General features: G+C 43.5%; 1 protein-coding gene, 1 long non-coding RNA gene and 1 other non-coding gene across 10 annotated transcripts in view; 1 reads left to right on the forward strand and 2 right to left on the reverse strand.

Annotated features, from left to right (window-relative positions):
• PDE8A (phosphodiesterase 8A) overlaps positions 1-11,470 on the forward strand; it is a 146,179-nt gene extending 134,709 nt beyond the window's left edge. For all 4 annotated transcript variants that reach the window (XM_043922612.1, XM_043922611.1, XM_043922613.1 and 1 more), the window contains 3 exons: positions 474-641; positions 9,615-9,744; positions 10,692-11,470. In XM_043922612.1, coding sequence (XP_043778547.1) covers positions 474-641; positions 9,615-9,744; positions 10,692-10,798 — 405 coding nt within the window. In that variant the 3' untranslated portion in view covers positions 10,799-11,470. The remainder of the gene's footprint in view (positions 1-473; positions 642-9,614; positions 9,745-10,691) is intronic.
• The window catches only part of LOC122706989, a 50,747-nt gene that overhangs the window by 3,836 nt on the left and 18,984 nt on the right, over positions 1-27,927 (reverse strand). For 4 of the 5 annotated variants that reach the window (XR_006344539.1, XR_006344537.1, XR_006344538.1 and 1 more), the window contains one exon: positions 430-665. This is a non-coding gene — a long non-coding RNA (uncharacterized LOC122706989). Of the gene's footprint in view, positions 1-429; positions 666-4,379; positions 5,034-27,927 lie in introns of those variants that run through there. The other variant, XR_006344541.1, reaches the window with a different exon arrangement.
• Positions 24,213-24,360, reverse strand: LOC122707265. Its single transcript, XR_006344779.1, has one exon. It is a non-coding gene; the product is annotated as a small nucleolar RNA SNORA12 (small nucleolar RNA).

Below are 27,927 nucleotides of genomic sequence, written 5' to 3' on the forward strand. Positions count from 1 at the left end.
GACACACTGTGGTACACCGATGGTGGACTCCCAGGGCTGGGTGGGGAGAAGCAGAGCCCCTGGTGGACCACAAGACTGCCTGTTATAAGGGCAGAGAAAGGTTTCACTTTTCAGTTCACATTGTTTTTTTAATGAATATAAATAATAAAAGATAAAGCCAGTCTTTGAGTACTTAGCGAGTGAATGATAGAAAGAAAAGGCAACTGTGAGAAATAGTCAAGATGGGGAAAGACAGATATGCCAGCCTCCAATGCTATGCTCTACTTCCGGGTTCTGCTGGAATCTCACTGGGCCTTGGTTTTCCCCGCTGTAGAGTGAGGGCCAACCTCAGCTTCCCCGGCACTATTTTGAGAGCCCCTAACCGTAGATCCCAGACAGAGCCTCACTGTGGTTACGGTGGGGCCACACCAGTAAAACAGGGCTTGGTACCTGGGGTCCCGTTTTGATTGCTTTGAATTCCACTCATGCTTTAGGAAACTGATAAAGATCAAGAAGCCATAAACACCATGCTCAGGACTCCAGAGAACCGGACTCTGATCAAACGGATGCTGATCAAGTGTGCTGACGTGTCCAACCCCTGCCGGCCCCTGGAGCAGTGCATCGAGTGGGCCGCACGCATCTCAGAAGAGTATTTCTCTCAGGTAAGATGCAGCTTCTGAAGTTCCCTCAAGTAAAAGAGAGAAACACCATAAGGACCATAGGAAGTAATGGACTTAAAACTAGAAGTGGAGTTCTAAATGAAATTCTGTCCTTGAAGAACATTGGTTATATTACAGGCTTACTGGCAGTGAATTTTATTAGTTTTCCCTTATTTGAAAATGTGTTTTATTTTGCCTTTGCTTTCATTCTTACAAGATATTTTCAATGGATATTTGACATTTTCTCCTAATAGCACTTTAAAGATATTATTACACTGTTAGCTGCCCCTCCCAGTCTCTCTAGGTAGAAAAAAATTCTCGTGGGGGGGGGGGGGGGGGGCGGAAAATATATATATATATATATATATATATATATATAAAAAATGGCTAAAATTTTTCCAAATTTAGTGAAAGATATATACATACAGATTTAAGAAACTCAACAAATCTACCCATACCCAGATATGTCATACTCAAGCAGCTACTAGCCAAAGATATAGAAACAAAATTGAAATCACTCAGAGAAAAATGACATATTACTTACAATAACTTCCTGTCAGAAACTATGGAGGCCAGAAGACATTGGAACAACATCTTAAAAATGTTGTTAGGAGAAAATTGTCACCCTAAAATTCTGTATCCAGTGAAAATATCCTTCAAGAATGAAGGCAAAATAAACACTGTCACACTGTGGGGAACAGTATGGAGGTTTCTTATACTATTACTAGGAGTAAAACTACCATATGACCCAGCAATTCCACTGCTGGGCATATACCCTGAGAAAACCATAACTCAAAAGCTACATGTACCCCAGTATTCACTGCAGCACTGTTTATGATAGCCAGGACATGGAAGCAACCCAGATGTCCGTTGACAGATGAGTGGATAAAAGAAGTTGTGGTGTGTGTGTGCTCAGTCGCTTCAGTAATATTCCATTACATGTAAAAGGAAAGAATTTGTCAGTTCTAATGAGGTGGATAAACCTAGAGACTGGCACATACAGAGTGAAGTAAGACAGAAAGAGAAAAATATCGTATATTAATGCATATATGTTGACTCTAGAAAAACAGTACTATCTGCAGGGCAGAAATAGAGATGTGGATGTAGAGAACAGACTTGTGGACACATGGGGAAGGAGAGGGTGGGACAGATTGAGAGAGTAGCACTGAAAATGGTAAATAACAAAACCATGCGATAGCACTTCACATCTGTTAGAATGGCTATTATCAAAAAGATAAGTATCGTCAAGGATGTGGAGAAGAGAGAGCCCTTGTGAACTGTTGGTGGGAATGTAAATTGGTGCAGCCACGATGGAGATGCTTCAAAAAATTAAAAATAGAACTACCATGTGATCCAGTAATTCTACTTCTGGGTGTTTATCCAAAGGAAACAAAAGCACTAACCACCCCCAAAAGATACATGCACTCCACGTTCACGCAGCACTACTTGCAATAGCCAAGTTTAAAGCAACCTAAACATCCATTGGTAGTAGGTCAGTGAGTAAGATGATGTGTATGTGTACACATAATGGGATATTATTTAGCCATTAAAAAGAATGAATCTTGCCATTTGGGACAACATGGATGGACCTTAAGTGGTTTATGCTAAGTGAAATAGAAAAAGACAACTATTATATCATCTAACTTATATGTGGAATCTTACAGAGAACAAATTTGTGGTTGCTAGCTGAGTGGATGCAGGATGGTTAAAGGGAGTCAAAAGGTACAAACTGCCATTTATAAAATAAAGAAGTCAAGGGGTTGTAATGTACAGCATGGGAACTGTAGTTAGCAACTTTCAAATATGCAGTACTGTATTACTAAGAGAATAGATGTTCAAAGTTGTAATTATAGGACAAATTTTGTAATTATATATAGTGACATGTTAAGTAGATTTATGGTGGTAATCATCTTGCAATATATGAAAAATTTGAATCATTATGTTGTACATCTGAAACTAATATAATGCTGTGTATCAAATTCCTCAGTAAAAATAAAAAGATGAAAACACTTTAAAAAATGATAAACAGCTGGGTAACTATAAAAGTTTTTTTCCTTCTTGGAATGTCTCTAAATACATAGGACTATTTTAAGCACAAGTTATAACACTGAATTGTAAAGGATATAATATATGTAACCATAAGCTATATGGCAACTATAGCATAAAGGATGGCAGAAAGTAAAATAGACCTACCTGAATCCAAGGTTTCTACATGTTACATTAAGTGTTATAATATTAGCTCAGTAGACTGAGAAGTGAAGGATATATTTAGTAATCCCTAGAGCAATCAGTGTACCTTAAAAGCTAATAGATAGATATATGATTATAATGGAATTCTAAAATTTTTTAAATTATATAAAGGCAACAGGAGAAAACAAGAATAATAGAAAAAACAGTCAAATGGCAGCTCCAACTCTAATCATCAATACTTACTTAAATTTAGTGAACTAAACACTCCAAGGCAGGATGGATCTTGAAAAAATAATCCCAACTACATGCAGTCTACAAAAGACCCACTTAAATTATAAAGAACAGAGAGGGGTAAAGTGAACGGGTGGAAAGAGATATACCATGGAAACTGTAAATATAAACATTAGAATGGCTATATTAATCTCAGACAACATAGACATCAAGACAAAGAATAGTACCAGAGATAAAGTGAGACACTTCATAATGATAAAAAGTCCTATAGGAAGACATAAACATAAGTGTATGTGTATCTAATAACAGAGCTTCAAAATAAATGAGACAGGTACAACGTGGTTGGAGATTTTAATACCCCCTTTCAGCAATTGATAGAACCACCAGATTAAAATATCAGTAAAAACACATAATCCCAACAACACTGTCAACCACCTTACCTTACTTAATGTTTGTAAAACACTGTATCACACGTCTACAGAATATTTATTAAGGGCACTGATATGTTCACCAATATGCATCATGCTGGGTCACAGAAAAGATTCAGTAAATTTAACATAAGTGAAATCATACAGAATCTATTCTCTAGGCACAGTGGAATTAAATCAGAAATTAGTAACAATAAGGTACCTAGGTAAACACCAAATATTCAGAAACTGACAATACATTTCTAAATAGTCCATGGTTCAGATAAAGGATTAATCAAAGTATATTAAAACTGTGGGATGCAAGCAAAACAGGGATCAGAGGGACATTTATAATTAGAGGAAAAGCCCTAAAGTTAACATCTTAGGTTTCAGTTTAAGAAACTAGAAAGAGACAAAGTAAACCCAAAGTAAGTAGGAAAGAAGTAAACATAAGAGCAAAAAAAGGAAACAGAAAAGAAACACTAGAAAAAATTAAAGGAGACAGAATGGTGGAGTAGAAGGACTTGAGCTCCTCTCCTCTCATGAAAACACCAAAATCACAACTAACTCTTGAACAACCTCATCAAAGAAGGATTGGCACCTACCTAGAAAGATACTGTACACCCAAAGACCAAGAGGAACCACAAGACAGGAGGAGGAGCACTTTCATGATGTAATCAAGTCCCACACCTGCAGAGGTTCTCCCACAGGAGTGAGGTCTGAGCCCACATTAGGCTCCCAGCCTGGGGGTCTGGCATCAGGGGGGAGGAGCCCCCAGAGAATTTGGCTTGAGTGCAGGAGCGCCACAGGACTGGGGGAGACAGCCTCCACTCTTGAGGGCATTCACAAGGTTTCATGAGCCCTGGGGCCCAGGGCAGAGCAGTGACTCCATTAGAGCCTGAACCAGACCTACCTGCAGGTCTTGGAGGGTCTCCTGGAGGCGGGGGTCGGCTGTGGCCCACTGCAGGGGCAGGAACACCAGTGGTGGAGGCCCTGTGGTATATTCCTCAGCTGAGCTCTCCTGGAGGTCACTGCTTTGGCACTGAGACCTGTCCCCACCCAGCAGCCTGCAGGCTCTAGTGCTGGGACACTTCTGGCTTTCTTGGATTGGAAGAATCAATACTGTCAAAATTACTATACTGCCCAAGGCAATCAAATTCAGTTCAATCTCTCCCAAATTACCAATGGCATTTTTCACAGAACTGGAACAAATTTTTAAATTTGTATGAAAACACAAAAGACTCCAAATAGCAAAACAATCCCAGGAAAGAAAACCAGAGCTGGAGGTATCAGTCTCCCTGACATCAGGCTATATTGTGAACCTATAGTCATCAAAACAGTGTGGTATTGGCATAAAAATAGAAATACAAATCAATGGAACAAGATAGCCCAGAAATAAACCCACACACCTGTGGTCCTTAATCTGTGACAAAGGGGGTGAGAAGATAGAGTGGAGAAGAGACAGTCTCTTCAGTAAGTGGTGCCGGGAAAACTCTTAACACCATACACAAAAACAAAACTCAGTGGGTTAAAGACCTGAATGTAAGACCAGATACTAAAAAAGTCTTAAAGGAAAGCATAGGCAGAACACTCTAACATAAATCACAGCAATATTTTTTTGGATCCACTTCTAGATTAATGAAAATAAATGGGACCTAATTAAAAGCTTTTTGCACAGCAAAGGAAATCGTAAACAAAATGAAAAGAAAACCCACAGAATGGGAGAAAATATTTGCAAATGAAGTGATTGACAAGGATTAATCTCCAAAATAAACAAATAGCTAATATAGCACAATATCAAAAAAACCCCAAATAACCCAATAAAAAGATGGCCAGATCTAAATAGGCATTTCTCCAAAGATGACATACAGATAGCCACAAAGCACATGAAAAGATGCTCATCATCACTAATTATTAGAGAAATAGAAATCAAAAGTATAATCATTTACCACCTCACAGTAGTCAGGAATGTTCATCAAAAAGTCTCCAAACAACACATTCTGGAGAGGGCTTGGAGAAAGGGAACGCTCCTACACTGTTCAGTTCACTTCAGTCGCTTTTGCGACCCCATGAATCACGGCACGCCAGGCCTCCCTGTCCATCACCAACTCCCAGAGTTTACTCACACTCATGTCCATTGAGTCAGTGATGCCATCCAACCATCTCATCCTCTGTCGGCCCCTTCTCCTCCTGCCCCCAATCCCTGCCAGCATCAGGGTCTTTTCCAATGAGTCAACTCTTCGCATGAGGTGGCCAAAGTATTGGAGTTTCAGCTTCAGCATCAGTCCTTCCAATGAACACCCAGGACTGATCTCCTTTAGGATGGACTGGTTGGATCTCGTTGCAGTCCAAGGGACTCTCAAGAGTCTTCTTTTTTTTTTTTTTTTTTTTTGGAGAAGAGTCTTCTCCAACACCACAGTTCAAAAGCATCAATTCTTCGGCACTCAGCTTTCTTCACAGTCCAACTCTCACATCCATACATGACCACCGGAAAAACCATAGCCTTGACTAGACGGACCTTTGTTGGCAACGTGTTGTCTCTGCTTTTTAATATGCTATCTAGGTTGGTCATAACTTTCCTTCCAAGGAGTAAGCATCTTTTAATTTCATGGCTGCAGTCACCATCTGCAGTGATTTTGGAGCCCCAAAAAATTAAGTCTGACACTGTTACCACTGTTCCCCCATCTATTTCCCATGAAGTGATGGGACCAGATGCCATGATCTTAGATTTCTGAATGTTAAGCTTTAAGCCAGTTTTTTCACTGTTAGTAGAATGTAAATTGGTACAGTCATTATGGAGGTATAGAGGTTCCTTAAAAAGCGAAAAACAGCTACTATATAATCCAGCAATCCCATTCCTAGGCATATATTCTAAGAAAATCATAAAGTATACATGCACCCCCATGTTCATTGCATCACTATGTATAATAGCCAGGACATGGATGCAATCTAAATGTCCATCAACAGAGGAATGGAAAAGAAAATGAATTATTATTTAGCCATAAAAATGAAACAATGCCATTTATAGCAACATGGATGAACCTAGAGATTATCATACTAAGTGAAGTAAATCTGATAGACAAGTATTAATATCATATCAGCTTCTATGCAAAATCTAAAAAAATGATACAAAGCAACTTATTTACAAAACATAAACAGACTCACAGACTTCAAGGGAGAGGGATAAATTAGGAGTTTGGGATTAACAGATACATACTACTGTATATAAAACAGATAATCGACAAGCTCCTACGGTATAACACAGGGAACACCATTCAGTATACTCTAATAACCTATATGGGAAAAGAAGCTAAAAATGGGTGGAGATACATATGTATATAACTGATCCATTTTGCTATACACCTGAAACTAATACATTAAAAGTGAACCATACTCCAATAAATTTTTTTAAAAAGATACATGTATAACTGAATCACTCTGCTGTATACCTGAGCCTGACACAGCATTGTAAATCAACTATACTCAGCATAAAATAAAAATTAAGAAATATTTAAAAGAATAATAAAAATTTTCAAAGCCAAAAGTTGATTTTTTTGACAAAATTAATAAAATTGGTAAATACGCAGCTAAAATAAGAAGAATGCAAATGACCAATAGGAATGTCACAATAAATTTGACCACTTAGATGAAATGGATGAATTCCTTAAACACTGTCAATACAATTTACCCTAACTGACATGATTAAGTAATAACCTTAGAAAGTCCATAGTCAAGAAATTTTTTGTCAAAATGTTTTCATGATTTTTTTTTTAATAAAGAAAACTCTAAATGATTTCATTGAGGAATTCTGTCAAACATTTAAGGAATAAATAATGCTAGTCTTACAAATTAAACCAGAAAACAGAGGTGAGATATTTTCCAACTCATTTTCTGAAGCTGTTATTATCCTGGTACATAAACCTGACAAAGGCATCCCAGGAGAAAGTCACAGCTCATTACCCTCAAGAACACAGATGCGGGATTCTTAACTGAACAGCTGCCCAGGGAAGGCGTGTGAGGAGAGCACCCACCCCAGGGCCTGCTCTCTGAGCAGTCAGGCCGGTGGGCTGTGAACCCAAGGCTGCTCTGCACCCACCACCCCCTGCCTCTCATGCACCAGGGCAGAGACGCACACGGAGCTGACCCTGCTGAGCCAGCACTGGCCTGAGAGCAGAAACCCAGACGTGTCAGTATTCTCTACTCATGCTCTGCCTAGAGCCCCGGACCCTGCCGCCCACGCCTCCTGGGGTGTGCTCCTGGCCCGACAGCTGGTGTAGATGGTCTCTGCCCAGCCTCTCAGGAAAGCCTGGCCTGAGCAGTTGCAGCCAAGCTTGTGTGCCTTGGCTCCCAGGCCTGGAACAGCAGCGGCTTCTCCTGCTGGCTTCTCCCCTGGCCCAGAGCCTAGCACCGTCCACCTGCACAGGGGAGCCCAGGCCTCTTCCTTGGAACTGTCCCCAACACAGTCAGCACCTCCTAGCATAAGCGCATCTCTGCAGCACGGTGCTACGCGCAGAACGGTCCCTCCGGGGAGAACTTCCAGAGGTTACCTGTTGTCCTCCAGGGGAGAGTGCATGTTGAGAGCTGTAGTAAATCACTGTCCTCTGCCTTTAGCTGTGGAGCCCAGTTCTTCCAGCGTCTCTGGCCTTGGACCCACTGACGCGCAGGGCAAGGTGGCCGTAACTTCTCACCAGTCCCTGCCACCCTGCTGGTGATTGCCAGGCCTCAGAAAAGACAGAATAGAAGCGGAACGGAACCAGCTGTCCAGAGCAGTCCTAGGCTGGGGGGACAAGGAGGACTGCCCAGTTTGCCCTGTGGGAACAGCTCCAGGTATAAAAGTTGGGGGGACAGGCTTCCAGCCCCAAGTGTAGGTCTTCTTTTGCTCCCGTGGAACACCTGAATTCTGGTCCCCGTATTAGATGCTTAACAGAGGTCTTTCACTCTCACACAGCCCTACAGAGCTCAGCCGCCAGACCCAGGCTCTGGCTGATGGCCGAATGCATTGCATACCTCCCGTCCTCAGCCCTTGCTCTCACTGACCCTCCTCCAGAGAAGCCAGGACTGGTCAGCAGGTCCACTTGTCCCAGGATCTCCACCCCCCTCTGCTGGATGCCCCTAGAGAGCCAACTCCTGCACCCACACCAGGCTTCCTAAGTGTTAACTCCCTGCCTGTCTTCTGTGTTGAGCTGCCCCTTCCATCACCTTCTCAGTAGCTGCCCACAGGGCAGCCTGCTCAGACCAACAGAACAAAGACCCCGGACCCCTGAGGACAGCTGTGCCTCCAGAGCCAGGGGATGGCTCCAGTCCTCTCGCCAGGCTCACCCCAGCCTTACTTGGTCCTGCACTCAAGACCCCTCAATCCTGCCCCTTGGGTCACCATCTGTTTAACTCTCAGCCCTGGCTTCCTGGCTCCCCAGGGAACTCTCAGTGATTTCAATGGTGCCCTCAAACCCTCCGAGTTCATACTTCAGTCCAGGAAGAACCCCCTGCTTCATCATCACCCTCCGGGCATCACTTCATCCTTTCTCCTGGATCCTTTGATGAAAGCAACATGATGAAAACAAAGAACAAGACATTCCCTTATATCTTTTAAGATAAACCTGCCTCCCACCCCCCACCAGGATCTTCATTATATTTCCAATTTTGTACACATATTATTGGAATACTGAAGATGTTCTGGAAGGGTCTGTCAAAGTACGTAAAATCTTCATCCTAGAGCTTTTTTGCCTCAAGGGTGTTCAGACCTTTTTTAAATAAAACAATCTGGCCTGAGGTGAGAAGCAGGCACTTGTCCCTTCTCTGTGGAGGGGGCTGTTTCTCACTCCGCACTGCGGCCCTGGCTCAGGCCCCTGACACGCCCACAGGTGGGCGACGGCTGGGCAGACTGGTGTGCTCACGCACTGCAGGAACCCCGCACAGCACCCGCAGGAGCTTCGGCAGGAGGCTTCGGGTGCCGAAGATGTGGGTGGGGTGGTCCCCTTGGGGACGACGTGACATGTCGTGGAGGGTCCAGGTGCTTGGCTGGCGCTGTGACCGGCTTCTCCCACGAGCTCTCTGGGCTGCCAGGAGAGGCTCCGGTGGAGGAAATGCTCCTGGTGGGCGTGGAGCCTGTTCCTGGGGTCTCGCAATTCTGGCATTTCCTGCCTTGCAGACAGACGAAGAGAAGCAACGGGACTTGCCTGTGGTGATGCCAGTTTTTGACAGAAATACCTGCAGCATCCCCAAATCCCAGATCTCCTTCATCGACTACTTCATCACAGACATGTTTGACGCCTGGGACGGTAAGAATGCGCGGAATGTGTCTCCCTCAGTAACAGGGAGCCCACGTTAAATAGCGCATGTTCTGACTGGTATGTTTGGGGGCTCAGTATGCAGAGGCCGAGGAGAAGCCAGGCGCGGTCAAGGAGGTCCGGGAGGACGGGGCGCTCTCTGCTCTTTCTCCTCAGCTGCCCCCGGCTCCAGGGCTACCCGTTGTCGCAGTCACAAAGACGAGAGCACTGAACATGGGGCTGAAGGGGCTGCTGGCCAAAAGCCCCGGATTCAAAACCACTTCCGTTCTGAGGGAGCTCTTCCGCTGTCCGCTCCCCCAGCTTCGCCGCCTCCCCGGGTAGCCGACCTGAGGGCAGGCCTGTCTCTGACGGGGGCACGTCCCTCCTCGTAGCCCTCAGTGCGGGCGGAGCCCCCTGGCAGGTAGAGGGTTTTGAGGCAAGGGGCCCTGCCGGGAGGCAGACCCACGTCCAGTCCAGACCCCGTCAGCAGGAGACGAGCCCATGTCTCGGTGCTGAGGGGCGGGGGACGGAGGACTGAGGTGGCGGAAGGCACTCGGGCCTCCGGCCAGACTGCAGGCTCTGCTCACTGCTTCTGGGCCGAGACCAGGCGGGGGCACTCCCGGCCCATGTTTTCTTCACTAGCTCGCTGCTCGTGCCACGTGCTGCAGGTGGAAGGGGACGGGACCAAGGAAGGGGGATGGGACGCCCAGGAGAGCCGCTCAAGGCCGGGATCAGGCAGCCCAGGCCCCAGGCTGCTGATTAATGGTGACAAAACCGGCAAGCCCCTTGGCTCCACCCGCCAGAGCTGTCAGCTGGGGTTTCAGCTTACCCAGGCTGCGGGCCGTGCCATGTCTGCCGAGCACGGAGCACTGTCCCCTCCTGTCCGTCCCTCTCCTTAGAAAGCCTCCATGTGCACCCTGGGAAGCTGCAGTCTTACCACACTCCCGTCTTTCTTGCAGCCTTTGTAGACCTGCCCGAGTTAATGCACCATCTCGACAACAACTTTAAATACTGGAAAGGACTGGACGACATGAAGCTGCGGAGCCTGCGCCCGCCCCCGGAATAGCGCGGTACCCCGTGATCACCGGGGACTCCTGAGGGCGGCCAGCGTTCCTTTCAGTATTAGCCAATCAGCCCCCTGACGCACAGAGCCTGCGAGAGCACCCAGGGTCACCTTCCTGAACCACCTGATGCCATTGCCGTAGAGTGAGGCTTCCTTCACTCACTGCACCAGCCTGCTACCAGGGCTCCGCAGAGAGTCTCAGAGAACACGGCTTGCATCAGCATCCATCTGGCCAAACCTGAGCTCGGGAGGCCCAGCCAAGGACGCTAACGGAGTTTCTGCCGGTGACAGAGAATGTCTTGTTGCAGTTGCTCTCCATTATGTTCAGCACTTAGGAACAGCTAATGGCAATCGGATCATTTCCACATCATAGAAGGTGCAATCACTCACTTTGGAACACTACTGAAAGTGACTTCTCTTTTAAAATTAAATGGCAAATGAAAAAGACAAATTCTGAAGTTGATTATTAATATCAATTATTAAAATGTTTTATTTATTTTATTAGAAGTTCACTATTTTCTATGAATTTAAAAATACTTCAAAGCCAAAGCCAACTTTAGATACCATGACCAAATTTACATGATTCATAGTCATTAAAAATACGCATCACTTGGTGTATAGACTTATTTTCATAATGCAAATGTAAAATAAATGATACATTTTTACTGCACTATAGAAATATTTGTGTATGTTACGTGTACCCCAGTGTTCATCATAGCACTGTTTATAATAGCCAGGACATGGAATCAACCTAGATGTCTATCAGCAGACAAATGGATAAGAAAGCTGTGGTACATATACACAATGGAATATTACTCAGCCATTAAAAAGAATACATTTGAATCAGTTCTAATGAGGTGGATGAAACTGGAGCCTATTATACAGAGTGAAGTAAGCCAGAAAGAAAAACCACCAATACTGTATACTAACATATATATGGAATTTAGAAAGATGGTAACGATAACCCTATATGCAAGACAGCAAAAGAGACAGATGCATAGAACAGTCTTTTGGACTCTGTGGGAGAAGGCAAGGGTGGGATGATCTGAGAGAATAGCATTGAAACATGTATATTATCATATATGAAACAGATCACCAGAACAGGTTCATATGAAACAGATCGCCAGTCCAGGTTCGAAGCATGAGACAGGGTGCTCGGGGCTGGTGCACTGGGACAACCCTGAGGGATGGGATGGGGAGGGAGGTGGGAGGGGGGTTCAGGATGGGGAACACATGTAAACCCATGGCTGATTCATATTAATTTATGGCAAAAACCACTACAATATTGTAAAGTAATTAGCCTCCAACTAAAATAAATTTTTAAAAAATAAGTAAAAAAAAATTTTTTTAATGCAAAAAAAAAAAAAAAAGAATTATTTGTGTATGTTAGGCTTTTTTGATTGATGTTAATTGGGAAAACTGTTTTGAAATCCAAAAAGGCACAATGGCTGTCTGAGGAGGCCTTACAAATAGTTGAGAAGAGAAGAGAAAAGTGAAAGGCAAAGCAGAAAGGGAAAGATACACCCATCTGAATGCAGAGTTCCAAAGAACAGCAAGGAGAGATAAGAAAGCCTTCCTAAGTGAACAGTGCAAAGAAATAGAGAAAAACAGTAAAATGGAAAAGACTAGAAATCTTTTCAGGAAAATTAGAGATAACAAGGAACATTTCATGCAAAGATCAGCATAATAAAGGACAGAGATGGAATGGACCTAACAGAAAAAGAGTAAGATATCCAAAACAGAAGTTACTATGAAGAGGTGGCAAGTATATACAAAAGAACTATATAAGAAAGATCTTAATAACCCAGATAACCTTGATGGTGTGACAGACATCCTGGAATGTGAAATCAAGTGGGCCTTAGGAAGCATCACTATGAACAAAGCTAGTAGAGGTGATGGAATTCCAGCTGAGCTATTTCAAATCCTAAAAGATGATGCTGTGAAAGTGCTGCACTCAATAAGCCAGCAAATTTGGAAACCTCAGCAGTGGCCACAGAACTGGAAAAGGTATATTATTATTGCAATCCCAAAGAAAGGCAATGCCAAAGAATGTTCAAACTACCACACAATTGTACTCATTTCACATGGTAGCAAAGTAATGCTCAAAATTCTCCAAGCTAGGCTTCAACAGTACGTGAACCAAGAACTTCCAGATGTTCAAGCTGGATTTAGAAAAGGCAGAGGAACCAGAGATCAAATTGCCAACATCCACTGGATCATAGAAAAAGCAAGAGAATTCCAGAAAAACATCTGCTTTGTTGACTACACTAAAGCCTTTGACTGTGTGGATCACAACAAACTGTGGAAAATTCTTAAAGAGATGGGAATATCAGACTACCTTCCCTGCCTCCTGAGAAATCTGTATGCAGGTCAAGAAGCAACAGGTAGAACCAGACATGGAACAATAGACTGCTTCAAAATTGGGAAAGGAATATGTTAAGGGCTGTATATTGTCACCCTACTTATTTAACTTATATGCAGAGTACATCATGTGAAATGCCAGGCTGGATGAAGCACAAGCTGGAATCAAGACTGCTGGGAGAAATATGGATAACCTCAGATGTGCAGATGATGTCCCCCTTATGGCAGAAAGTGAAAAGGAACTAAAGAGCCTCTTGATGGAAGTGGAAGGGGAGAGTGAAAAAGCTGGCTTAAAACTTAACATTAAAAAAAACTAAGATCATGGCATCCAGTCCCATCACTTCATGGCAAAGTGATGGGAAAATGTGGAAACAGTGACAGACTTTATTTTCTTGGGCTCCAAAATCACTGCAGATGGTGACGGCAGCCATGAAATTAAAAGAAACTTGCTCCTTGGAAGAAAAGCTATGACAACCCTATACGGTGTATTAAAAAGCAGAGACATTACTTTGCCAACAAAGGTCTGTATAGTCAAAGCTATGGTTTTCCCAGTAGTCATGTACAGATGGTGAGAACTGAACCAGAAAGAAAGCTGAGTGCTGAAGAACTGATGCTTTTGAACTGTGGTGTTGGAGAAGACTCTTGTGAGTCCCTGAGACAGCAAGATCAAACCAGTCAACCCTAAAGGAAATCAGTCCTGAATAGTCATTGGAAGGACTGATACTGAAGCTGAAGCTCCAATACTTTGGCCACCTGATGTGAAGAGCAGACTCATTAGAAAAGAATCTGATGCTGGGAAAGATTGAAGGCAGGAGGAGAAGGGGACGACAGAGGACAAGATGGTTGGATGGCATCACCGACCTGATGGACACGAGTTTGAGCAAGCTCCAGGAGATAGTGAAGGACAGGGAAGTCTGGCATGCTGCAGTCCATAGGGTCGCAGAGAGTCAGACACAACTGAGTGACTGAAAAACAACGAGTGACCCCAGAAGAGTTCGAAAGGGCTCTTTTGTGCAGCAGCCAAAGCGCCAACACTGGCTCTGCAGGCAGCTCCCCAAGGCGAGGCTCTGCGGGCAGCTCCCCAAAGTGAAAGAAATTGGACTTCACACTTATTTTTCCTGAAAATTTTATACTTGAATTTCCAAAAGTCTGCCTTATTTTGTATACAGTGTTTCTATAGAATATTCCCAATAAAAAACAGAGAAAATGGAATATTTCGTGAATTGACATTTTATAACTAATATGTTTTCATCTGTATTTGGAGTCTTTGATTCCAGAAATTTATAACGGTTCTGTATCTTCACATTTTGAACAAGTTCTAGTATCATTTAAAAAAAAAAAAAGACACGATGACATGTCAAAGTTCTTGCTGTTTCCTTTTAAACTTGTATGTTTTTACAGATAAAAATGAAATTAAACTATTTGTTTTAAAGAAAACATATGTCATCTTTTCTTTGAAGTCTTATAGTTAAAATACTTTATCTTTTTCTCCATATATATAAAGAAGATACCTTTTTTTTTTTAACAGAAGAAATAAATAGTTAAATGACTTTTTCAGATCACAAAGGGCCAGAATATGTTGAAGAATTCTCAGAGATACCTTTAATTCACCACTAGGTGCCCATTCAGAGAGGTCATGTGCCCTGGAGGACTGGCAGAGGGGCTTCCCAGGGATGGTCCCGGGTTCCTGATGGCCATTCAAGATGTCAGGGCACTCGGGAGGTCTGACAAGGCTAGCCCCTGAGGGGTCTCTCTGTCTAAGGAAACAAATCCCCCCTTTTCCTGTGTGGAGACAGACCACCCAAGTTGGTAACTGTTGACTGATGTGGGAAGAAAGCCCTCTCCCCTCTAGGAAAGAAAAGAGAGTAATCCCATGAGGAACTCAAACATCATGAGGCAGAGATGGAATAATCAGCAAGAGACTCTAGGATGAAAGCACTTAACATGCTTGAAGCAATGGAAGAAGCAATGAAAACCATAAGGTAAACCAAGGTAGTTCTGGAAAAAAAAAAAAAAAGAAAATCTGAAAAAGAACCAAAGAGACATTCTAGGCATGAAGACCACAGTCATTAAAACAAATGGAAAACTTCTGCGTGGGTTTAACCGAAAGCCAGACATAACTAAAGAGAGAAGTAGCCAATTGGAAGATTTAAGGAAATGACTCAATGTGTAGCACAGAGATTAAAAATGGAAAATGTGAAAGCAATATTAAAAATATGGAGGGTAGAATGAGATGCTCCAAACTTTGTCTAAATTAGGTGATCTGGGGGGAGGAGAAGTGGGGAGAAGCACTATCCAGAGAATGCCTGGGAGTCCCTCCAGACCTGACAAGCCAAGTCCTCATGTTACAGGGCACATCAGATCTCAGATGGGATGACACAGCACCGTGAAAAGGCAGAGTGTTCAGCCTCAAGAGAAAAACCTGACACCTGTGGGAACAGACAGATCACTGACAGAGGAACTGGCATTCGACTGCCATCCGAATTCTTATTTGCAACAATAAGGGAATAGTATTTCAAAATACTGAAGGAAACTGTCAGCCTAGAATTACACACCAAACTATGGTTCAAGAGTGAAGGTAAATAAAGATTATTCCAGGTGTGCACAATGTTAATCATAAACAGAACACTATGGGAAAAAAACTGCTGAAACATTTACCTCTTTAACGAGTTCAGAAAGAGGAGGTGGGGTATCTATAGAAAGCAGTGGTAAGCACAGATTGGTAAACATCCAGACAAAATTAAGTCGGTATAGTTGTGGGGGAGAAACAGGTCACATTCTGAGGTTTCAAGGTATTTGAATTTGGGGGGAGATTATTCAACCTGCTGGGCTTCTCAGGAGGCTCAGTGGTAAAGAATCTGCCTGCCAAGCAGGAGATGCGGCTTCATTCCCTGAGTTGGGAAGATCTCCTGGAGGAGGAAATAGGAACCCACTCCAGTATTCTTGCCTGAGAAATCCCATGGACAGAGCCTGGTGGGCATTAGTTCATGGGGTTGTGAAAGAGCCGGACACAATGGGTGACTAAACCACAATTCATTACAGATGGTGATACCCACCCTGCACACTCTCTTGTTCTTATCTGCTTGCTCTGATGAGGCAAGCTGCCATGTCGTGAGCTGCCCTATGGAGAGGCCTGCATGGCAAAGAAGCCAGCCTTCAGCCCATGGCCACCACAGAGTCATGTGCCAGCAACCACACGAGTGTGCTGGGGGCAGATTCTGCCACAGCTGGGCCTTCGGATGAGACCACAGCTGCAGCAGACACCTGAGACCCTGGGCCAGAGGACCACCTCAGCCACACCCAGGTTCCTACCCACAGAAGCGGGGAGATGGTAAATGCTGTTCCTTGCCAGTAAATTTTAGGATAATTAGTTACACAATAACAAATAACTAATACACATACAATACACAGCAGTTAAAAAGAATGAAGTAGAGCTGCAGATGTCAACAGGGAAAGGCTTAAGAATATTGACAGAAAAGCCTAAGTTGCAGTATGATACCATTTGCATCAATTTTTTGAATACCTGAAACAACACTCTATTGCTCATGGAAAAATTAATAGTAGGAGCATTAAAATGTTCAGGAAGTTTACCAATGCTGTGATCTGGCTTGTGTGACACCAAGCTCCTGGTGTAGACACAAACTAGAGAAGCAATTGCTTTTCCCTCCACACTCCCTCAGGTTCCCCTGCAAGATGGAAGGGCTTCCCAGTAAAGAACCCACCTGCCCATGCAGGAGATGTAAGAGATGAGTGTTGGATCCCTGGGTCGGGAAGAGCCCCTGGAAGAGGGGATGGCAACCCACTCCAGCATTCTTGCCTGGAGAATCCCAAGGACAGAGGAGCCTGGCGGGCGAATGTCCATAGGGTTGTAAAGAGCTGGACATGAGTGAAGCGACGTAGCACATACATGCGCATCAGATGCAAATGTGCAAGGCTCTATGTAGAAATGTTTCACAGGGACTTCCCTGGCGGTCCAGTGGTTAGGACTCTGTGCTTCCACTGCAAGGGCTGCAGGTTCGCTCCCTGATCAGGGAACTAAGATCCCTCATGCTGTGCTGTGCAACCAACATTAAAAGAATCACGTCATAAACGGAGAACATGTGAAGAGCTGTTGACTTTGCATTCTCCCCGCTGGCAGCGCTGACTGCAGTGGAAGCAGGAGGCTCTGGGGCACAGCAGCTGACTGAGCCCAAGCCCTGATCTGTATTTTAGGGAGACTTTCCAGGAAACTCAGTCAAGAGTTCTGATAAGTCCCTTCCATTGCGGCTAGCCTGAGGGGGTTCTGCAGTCTCAAAATCAAGGCCCCCGACCATGACCAGAAGGGCACACTGCAACTTCACAAAGGCGGTGACCTCAGGGGCAGGGGAGGCACTGTTGCTGGAGAGACGTTCAAAGGAAAGAAATCTAAAGCAGACATGGCAAAATATTAACATTAATTCTGGTGATGGGTATGTGCTGCACGCTAAGTTGCTTCAGTTGTGTCTGACTCTTTGTGACCCATGGACTGTAGCCCACCAGGCTCCTCTGTCCATGAGATTCTTCAGGCAAGAATACTGGAGTGGGTTGCCATGCTCTCCTCCAGATCTTCCCGACCCAGGGATCTCTTACATCTCCTGCATTGGCAGGAGGGTTCTTTACCACTAGCACTGCTTGGGAAGCCCTGGTGATGGGTATATCTGTCTTTTAAAAATGTATCACTATACTCTTCTAAATGTTGAAATATTTCATCATCTTTTTTTTTTTTTTTAATGTGGTCACCATGCCTGGTGATTAGATGGCTAGGAAAATATTTTAAGTAGAGAAAGTCTAACTGGGAAGCCATATGAAAAAAACAGTAATGAGCTCAACTATAAAAATATTCTAGATACCAACCACAATAAATCAAAAGAAACGAAATGTTTCTAATTCATTTTACAAAAAGTGTACTTCCCAAAATACCAATTGTTGTGAGCTTAATAAGTAAACAGTAGGAAAAATAGGAAAATGATATGAACAGAAAGTTCATAGAAAAAAATATAAAAAGATTCCAGTTTATGCTAAGTCTCACTGATAGTGACTGAAATGCAAAGTAGCACCAATTTGAGATATTTCTCACTTTTAAGATTAGTAAACAAAAGAGACAGTGTTGGTAGAGTGTGGACACAGGCACTCTTACACGTTGGCGGCGAGTGTAAACCAGTACAACCTCTGCCGAGTGTGCCCCGATCACAACTACAGGTGCACTGTGGCCGAGCAGTTCCACTTCCAGAAACACCTTCCTAAAGCCATGCTCCAACTCTGTGACCCCACGAACGGTAGCCCACCAGGCTCCTCTGTCCATGGGATTTTCTCCAGGCAAGAATACTGGAGTGGGTAGTCATTCCCTTCTCCAGGGGATCTTTCTGACCAGGATTCGAACCCAGGTCTCTCACGTTGCAGGCAGATTCTTTACCATCTGAGCCACCAGGAAAGCCCCAAAGATAGGCTCATGTATGGGAAATGATTCATAAACAGAGTTGTTTATGACAGCCCTGCTTGCAATAGTAAAAGATTGAAAACACTAAATGTCTATGATTTAAGAAGGGTGAGTAAATAAATGATGGTTTGTCCCTACAATAAAATCTTATGCTTTTTTTAGGTATAAAAAGGAATGAGAAGGTTCTTCATGTGCTAATATGGAGAGATTGACAAGATATATTAAAATGTGGGAAAAGGACATAACAGAACAATATACATACATGCTAGCATTTGTTTAAATACTACATAAGCAAAATCTCTGGTTATGCACACACGGAACAAGTGACATGGATTGCCTGTGGGGACCAGGGGTCACTCTGTGTCCATATGTGAATTCTGAACAGTGCTCCTGAGGAATATAAAAGATCTGAATAAATGAAAAGGCAAACCCTACTTTCAGGATGAGTTAATTTTGTAAAACTGTCAATTTCTCCCTAACTTATTGTATGGATTCAAAATCTTTTTAATGTAGTTGTCATTCTCATGCTAATCTGTCGTATGAAGGAAAATCAGGAACACTCTGAAAATGATGAGTGAAGAGAGAGGACTAGCCTAAGACATGAAACACAAAAGGCCGCCATGATTAAAACACTGAGACACTGACCCCTACTTAGATGAATAAATAAAACTGAATAGAGCCAGGAATATATCAGAACAGATGCAGTTTAGTAGAATAGTACAGGTGCTGCTTCACACCATTGGAGGGAAGATGGATTTATTCCACAAATGTTGTGAGGATGACTACGTAGCTATCTGAGAAAGTGATTCTTAGTGTGCCCATGCTTCAGAAGTGAAAATGAGATGGTTGGATGGCATCACCGACTCAGTGGACATGAGTTTGAGCAAGTTCCATGAGACGGTGGAGGACAGGAAAGCCTGGCGTGCTGCCGTCCATGGAGTCGCAAAGAGTCAGAACGACTTACCAAGTGAACCACAACTGCTGGTCCAGTGGTTAAGACTCCATGCGCCTAATGCAGGGGCCCATGTTTAATCCCTGGTCTGGGAACTAGATCCCACATGCCACAACTAAGAGTTTGCATGCCACAACTAAAGATCAAAGATCCTGCATGCCACAACCAAGACCCCATGCAGCCAAAAATTTTTTTTTAATTATAGAAGTGAAAATTAAACATAAAAGCATTAGCAAAAAAACATGAAAAAAATATCCTTATCATCTCACAGTGGAAAAGGCATGATATAAAATACAAAGTTTATTTCAAAACAGAACAAAAAACCCTGCTAATTTCACCCAAGTTTAAGAGACAAGGCAATCGGCCCCTGGGCCAAAGCCAGGACGGGCTGGAGAGGGAGGGGGAAGCTGGAACACGGCACTAACTCAAGCAATAACCAGCGAGATGGGGACCACAGGGAAACCTCAAGGGAGTGACCACAGCTATTTATAAGTTAGAAACTGGGAACAGTCAAAATGCCCAGCAAAGGGGACTGTTGAGAAGAAAAGTTTGGTGTGATTCCAAAACGGAGTTGTTTGCAGTCACTAAAAAATGATTTAGTAAATCAAGGAAACAGGACAACCTCAAGGCTGTGTTATGAAGTGAAAATTCATTGAAGAATATGGAATGACCCATTTTGGAGGGAGAGGAGAAGATACATGTGACTAGGAAAAAGAAACTAGAGGAAGGAAATGCACTGGCACTTCTGTGGGGTTGTCTCTGGAGGCAGGGGCTGCTGTGGAGGTGCGGGCTGTCTTTGGAGGCGGCGGTCACTGGGGCCTCACTGCCAGCCTTGTGCTTTTCTGGGTTTCTCTAAACATAATACCTGTGGTTATTCCTATAATTCCAAGGTCTGAAATCTGAATGACGGAGGAGGTGGTGTGAGTCCATAACCAGGATTCGAGAGGGGAACCACTAGTCCAGACGGGGATGTGACCGCTGAGGGCCTGTGGACACCAGAGGAGGGAGGCAGCTGGAGGTGGACTCGACTCTGCAGTGAAGCCTACCTCATGTTTAATTCTGTGGACACCACACAAGCTTGGAGCAGTCAGGGGCAAGGCGGGGAGAGGGCAGACGGAGGGCGCAGCTCTAATCCCTGCTGCTGGGGTCCCTGGGGCGGCCGCAGGTGAGGTCTGAGCCCTCGGGCACTCCAAGGAGAGGGAGAAGCAGAGCAATAACCGTGTTCCACACCTTCCACCTCCTGCCTGAGCCTCACAGAGGACTCGGCAGGAACGGACAGTGGTGAGTGGGCGCTGCCTGTGTCTCCTCGAGAGCAGAGAGAGGCCCAGGAGCAGAGGAAAAGGTCTGTCTGCCCACCTTGTTTGAGCTGAACCTTTCCAGCAAGGGGAGAAAAAGGTCAAAGGAAAGTAGGAAGCAGTCTTGCTCCCCCATTTTCTTCAAAGAAATAACTGGATGTGGAAGAACGGGCTTCTGAGTCACAAGGAAACCTTGTCCCCAAGGATCGGGATCAGAAACAATAGGGAAAGGAGTTATTAAAACCATCGGCTCACAACAAGCTCAGGAAGAAGCTGAATAAACTTTGAACAATTTGGCTCATCCTGCTATAAAAAGAGGAAATTTTGGAAAGTCAGGAACCATCACGTGCGCACAGTTAGAAGCCCTTTCACTCCATTGACACGGTCATGGCTCACGTCACGAGAGAAAAGCTCGTCTTCGCTCCTCCCGCAAGGCCTGTGCACCAGAAAACGAGACCTCTCACAGCAGGCACAGCGCACCGGCAGCCTGGGCACTGCCAGCAGCTGGCTGGACACACTGCTTCCTGGCCCCCGACCTGCTGCCCAGAGCCTGCCTTTCAGCAGTCTGGGCCCAGCACGCTGATTCTGAAAAGGTTTAATAGATACTCTCTTTGTAGAATGAAGGGCCCTGCAACATGGTGTTCTCACAAGCCACCCTTCCCATTTCCTGTCACCCCCACTTCACCAACGCCTCAGACCCCAGCTGAAAGGCCCCATTCTTGTCCCGTGGAAAAGATCCTATTTAAAACCGAGAAAAGGAGGAAACACACTCAGCCGTCAGGAAGCAATAGCATTAACTCAGGGGCCAAAAACAACAGTGCAGGCCAAGAACAATGCAGGAGGCGGCGTGGGGAGGATCAAGGCAGCTTCGTCGGCTGCTTCTGGTCCCCGAGAGTGAGAGGGGGCCCGAGTGCGAGTCACTCACGGAGGGCGGAATAGGCAGTGTTTTTAACAATAGAAATAATAAGAATTTATCTGAGCATTTTCATATATTAAGAATATGTTTCCTTCTGGACAGAGATTGGCTTCACATGAGGCACTGGTCTCTCACTCCATTGTTCAGCTCAAAATATCCCCAGGTACCTAGTGATGTGGCCACAGCCCTGCAGGTGGTGGAGCTCTCAAAAAGAAAATGATTTTGGAAGAGAAAAAAAAAAAAAGACTTACCTTCCAAATGATTTTACAAAAAGTAAAGACTCAAGTTTCCCTTAAGATAAACTTTTAAAACCTGAAAATTAAAAATACTATTTTCAATAAGCTCCACTCCAAGAATGTATAGTTTCCAGAAATTTCACACACAATTAAAAAATGAAGATAAAAAAAGCTAATGGGAGGGTAAAACATGCCAGAATGTCCCATAATTGCTCCAAGTAGGAGCAAGTTTAGCTTAGAGTTTCCTGGCAGCCAAAGGGAAAATAGAACAAGATTGATGTGGATTCTTAAAGAGATGGGAACACCAGGCCACCTTACCTGCCTCCCAAGAAACCTGTATGCAGGTCAAGAAGCAACAGGTAGAACCAGACATGGAACAATGGACTGGTTCCAAATCAGGAAAGGAGTACGTCAAGGCTGCATATTGTCACCCTGCTTATTTAATTTATATGCAGAGCACATCATGCGAAATGCCAGGCTGGGTAAAGCACAAGCTAGAATCAAGATTGCCGGGAGAAATATCAATAACCTCAGATATGCAGATAACACCACATTTATGACAGAAAGCAAAGAGGAACAAAATAGTCTCTTGATGAAAGTGAAAGATGAAAGTGAAAAAGCTGGCTTAAAACTCAACATTAAAAAAAAAAAAGATCATGGCATCCAGTCCCATCACGTCATGGCAAATAGATGGGGAAACAATGGAAACAGTGACAGACTTTATTTTCTTGGGCTCCAAAATCACTGTGGATGGTGACAGCAGCCATGAAATTAAAAGATGCTTGTTCCTTGGAAGGGAAGCCATGACAAACCTAGACAGCGTATTAAAAAAAGCAGAGACATTACTCTGCCAACAAAGGTTCATATAGTCAAGAAAGAAAAGAAAGAAAGTGAAGTTGCTCAGTTGTGTCCAACTCTTTGCAACCCCGTGGATTACAGCCTACCAGGCTCCTCAGTCCATGGGATTTTCTAGGCAAGAGTACTGGAGTGGGTTGCCATTTAGTCTAAGCTATGGTTTTTCCTGTAGTCATGTATGGATGTGAGAGTTGGACCATAACTAAGGCTGAGCACCAAAGAATTGATGCTTTTGAACTGTGGTGTTGGAGAAGACTCTTGAGAGTCCCTTGGACTGCAAGGAGATCAAACCAGTCAATCCTAAAGGAAATAGGTCCTGAATATTCATTGGAAGGACTGATGCTGAAGCTGAAGCTGAAGCTCCAATACTTTGGCCACCTGATGGGAAGGGCCGACTTATTGGAAAAGACCCTGATGCTGAGAAAGATGGAGGGCAGGAGAAGAGGACGACAGAGGATGAGACGGTTGGATGGCATCATTGACTCAATGGACATGAGTTTGAGCGAGCTCCAGGAATAGTGAAGGACAGGGAAGCCTGGCAATGCTACAGCCCATATGGGGTTGCAAAGTGTTGGACACGACTGAGTGACTGAACAACACCTGTGACATAAAGACCTTAGAACAAAGCTCCAAGTTCAGGTTTAATGCTAACTCTCACTGCCTGCAGGAAGGCCACCATCTCTGCTTCACGGATACTGAGGTTGCCTCCCACACCGAATGCTTACCCTGCATCTATCAGTGAGGGTTTCAGCAATGGACAGGTGACCCTATCCTGCTCAGGAAGCCATAGAGAGAAATCCGCAAGAATGACTGTGAATCAAGTTCTAACTCCTGCCAGAGAGCCATAGAAAGAGTATCTCTCTTTCTCTCTCTCTCTAGGTGGGTTGGGTCTGGATGTGACACCCAGCACTGTTGCAGCCATATTGTTCCTAGTTTAAGGATAAAGCCACCTCCAACAGAGAGAATGCTGAAGGACGGAAGAAACCTGGGTTTTCAGTGTTATCAACCAGCCCTGGAACCCTCAAAACTCTAGACTTCCTGTTCAGTGAGATAACTGCCTGTCCTGTGGTAGAATACTAGATTCATTCAGGTTTTTCATTTCTATGGAAACAAAATGTAAAAGCCCAGGTTATAGAGGGCAAACACGAAACTAGAAATGGGAATTTTCTACCCATAACAGAAATCTTGAATAAATAAGACTATTCATCCCAGCATTATGTTTTTGTTTTTTTTTTCTTGAAATCCATCACAGGAATGGAGGAACACCCCTCAGCAGACATTTTCCTCAAGCCAGACAAGTCTATGTCAGCCTGTCTGCCAGGACGTCAACTTATGACATAGCCTGCCACATGTGGAAGCCTGTCTCTGGTGCAGGAAAGGCTAGAAAGAGATCTCTTTGTCATCAAGCCTCTGCCAGCTCCTATATAACATATGTGGCAGAGTCAAGTCCATTTGAAAACTTAACACATGTGCCAGAAAGAAAACTACCACAATCCAGCATTATTTAAAAGAGCAGAAGACTGGATACAGTCTTAATATACACCATTGAGTGAGTGGACAGATATCCATCATAAGTTACTGGTCAAATGCATGCACAGTATCTCAGAGAGCCATAAAAAAGAAATGGGGACACTTGCCTTGTGGTCCAGTGGTTAAGAATCCCCCTTGCAATGCAGGAGTCACTGGTTCGATCCCTAGTTGGGGAGCTAAGATGCCACATGCCACAGGGCAGCTGAGTCATCACGCCGTAACTACCAAAGCACATGCGCCACAAGTAGAGTCCGTGTGCCACAGCAAAAGATCCTGCATGATGCAACTAAGACTCGATGCAGCCAAATAAATTAAAAAAAAAAAAAGAAACCACTATTCACTAAGTAAAAAAACATATAGAGCACTGTGTAAAGTGTGCTTTAGTATGTATTTAAGAGCAGAGAAATATATGTATTTCCTTACAAATGGTATCACTACCTAAAAAATTACTCAAACACTTAGCAACTTCAAGAACAGATGTTTATTATCTCAGTGTCTGTGGGTCAGGAATTTGGGGGTGCCTTTGTAGGATGGTTCTGGTTTAGTCTCTCTCTCAGAGTTACAGTCAAGATGTTACCCAGGGAGTGGTATCAGTAAAAGTGGAGAAAGGACCTTCAATAATTCCAACCAACCTCCAGAAAGGCAGTAAGAAAACTGACAAAAATGATCAGAACCAACTTTTCAGAATCTGGAAATTAACCAGAAGAGTGCAGCAATCTGGGAAGTTTCAATCAAGAAAAGTGACTGAAGCTCAATAATGACAGTGAGCTTTGGGGCACTTTAACTTGTCTTATTCCCACCCCACTCTCTCTGGCTACATGACAGCCTTGAAAATCAGCAACCACAATCACAGTGGAAAACGGCAGCCTGGCAGACAGCAGGAGGGGCAAGCCGGGGTCGGAGCTTCTTGAAAGCCTCATTCCCACAGAACTGCCATCATGTGACCTGTCTGGTAGCTCCCAGAAGCCTCTATTGCAAGGCTGTTCTTATTGATTAGATTTGGAGCTTGTCCAGTGAGAAAAGTCTTTTCCCTGAGGGTGTTAGTAAAAACATTTCAAGGTCATTTTTTTTGATGCTATGGCTACTGCACGCAGTAGGTAACAACTGAGGCAAACAACAGGTTACCTCTAAAAGTTTAAGATCTAGGGTGGAGATGTCCATACGGGCTTTGAAAATCTGAAATGTTCCTCAGAATCCAGAAGGCTGAGGCACAGGTAGTAGGATTGTGTACATGCTCAGAAAACAACTGATAAGGCCCTCTCACTGCAAGCTGACACTCAGGCTCTTTACAAGCAGAAAGTGAAGTGTAAGTCTCTGGCAGAGTGTTGAAGGCATACCACGACAAGCATACAGAACTCCTTGGCAATGACCAGGTGATTTACTGTTCCAGGCATTAAAGGAAACCTTCGACCAATTGTTGGCACTAACCTAACCGAGCAGAGACTTCAGTGGACACACACAAGAAAGCATACAGACCTTACAAAAATAGTTCAGAGAAGTCACCCAACAAGTAACTTCAGCAACTACAAAAACCTCTGAGGATGAGGAAAGAACCTGATTTCCAAAGCTGCCACATTATATTAATTTAAATGGCCGATTTTCATGAAAATATTACAAGACATGCAAAGAAACAACAACAACAAAAATGTGATCCAGATACGGCAGGGTGGCGGGGAGCAGGGGGCGGCAAAGCCTTCTCAATGAGAAACAGTTTCAAAGACCAGACTAGAGACTTTAAATCAGCTACTTAAAATATATTCAAAGAACTAAAGGAAATACTATTTGAACTAAAGAAAAGTATGAACACAATGTATTACCAAAGAGAGTATCAATAGAGAGAAATTATAAATAAAGAGAGTCTAGAGTTAAAAAGTACAATGACTGAAATGATAAATTCACTACAACTATCAATAGCAGATTTCAGCAGATGGAAGAAGGAATTGGTAATCTTGAAGACAAGTAAACTGGGTTTACCAGTCTTGAAAAGTAGAAAGATAAAGAACACTGAACAAACCTCAGAGACCGCTAGGACAGCATCAAGTGCAGCAGCATACATAATGAGAACTCTAGAAGGAGAGGAACAAGGGCAAAAAGGATGTTTGAAGAAATAATGGCAGAAAATTACCCAAATTTGATGAAAAACATTTGCCTACAGACCCAAGAAGCTCAATGAACTCCAAGTATGATAAACTCAAAGACAACCCTACCAAGACACATCATAACCAAACTATTGAAAGCCGGAGAAAGAGAATCTTAAAAGCCAGAAGAGAGAAGTGACTTAGCACATATCATGTGTAAGACATCCTCAATAAGAGTAGCAGCTGATTTCTCATCATAAAACTATGGAGGCCAGAAGGCAGTGACATGCCATGGCACTGGGATGTGGGTGGGCATCCAATATATAAAGATTTAATGTGCATGATAACAACACAAAGCAAGGGAGAAATAGAACTGCATATGAGCAAAATTTTGCATATTATTGAAATAAAGTTGGTATTAATCTGAACTAGATGATTAGATTATTATAAATGAAGATATCCAGAACCACCACTAAGAAAATAATTCAAAAGACACATAATAAAAGAAATGACAAGGTAACTTAAATGGTGCACTAGGGAATATCTATTTAACAGAAAGAAGGCAGTTGTGGAAAAACAGAGGAACAAAAAAGATGTGAGACACAGAGGAAACAAATAGCCAAAGGGAAGGCATACCTTCCTTACCTCACATACCTACCTTATCAGAAAGGATACTCAAGTGGATCAGACACTACACCTAAAGGTGGAGACTGTCATAAGGGATTTTTTAAAACAACCAAACTATATGCTATCCAATCAATACAAGAGACACACCTTAGATTCAGAGACAAAATAGGTTGAAACTAAAAGGACACAAATGGTCTGTCCCTCAGTAGCTGAAAGGGAACTGAAGTGGCTATACTGATATCAGACAAAATACACTTTAAAACAACAACAAAAAACTGTTACCAGGGACAGAGGACATTTTATCATGCGAAAAGAAGCAATCTATCAAGAAGATATAACAACTAAAACATATATACCTAATAAGAGCACTAAAATGCATGAAACTGAAAGAATTGAAGGGAGAATTAGACAATTTAACAGTAATCATTGGAGGAGTCCTCAATACCCCGCTTTCAATTATGGGCAGACAGAGGATCAACAAGGAAATAGATCTGAACAACACTATAACGCAACTGGGCGTCAAAGATGGCACTAGTGGCAAAGAACCTGCTTGCCAATGCAGGAGACATGAGACACAGGTTCAATCCCCGGGTCAGGAAGATCCCCTGGAGGAGGGCATGGTAACCCACTTCAGTATTCTTGCCTGAAGAATATGACATGCCAAGATACAAGGCTCAATAAGTTTAAAAGGACTGAATTCATACAAAGTATGTTCTTACTCAAAATGAAATAAAACTAGAAATAAATAACAGGAAAATTTGAATATTCACAAATATGTGGAAGTTGAACAACATAATCCTTAATCACTAAAAGATTAATGAATAAGT

Source organism: Cervus elaphus, chromosome 13 (genome assembly GCF_910594005.1).
Source record: "Cervus elaphus chromosome 13, mCerEla1.1, whole genome shotgun sequence".
Lineage (NCBI taxonomy): Eukaryota > Metazoa > Chordata > Mammalia > Artiodactyla > Cervidae > Cervus > Cervus elaphus.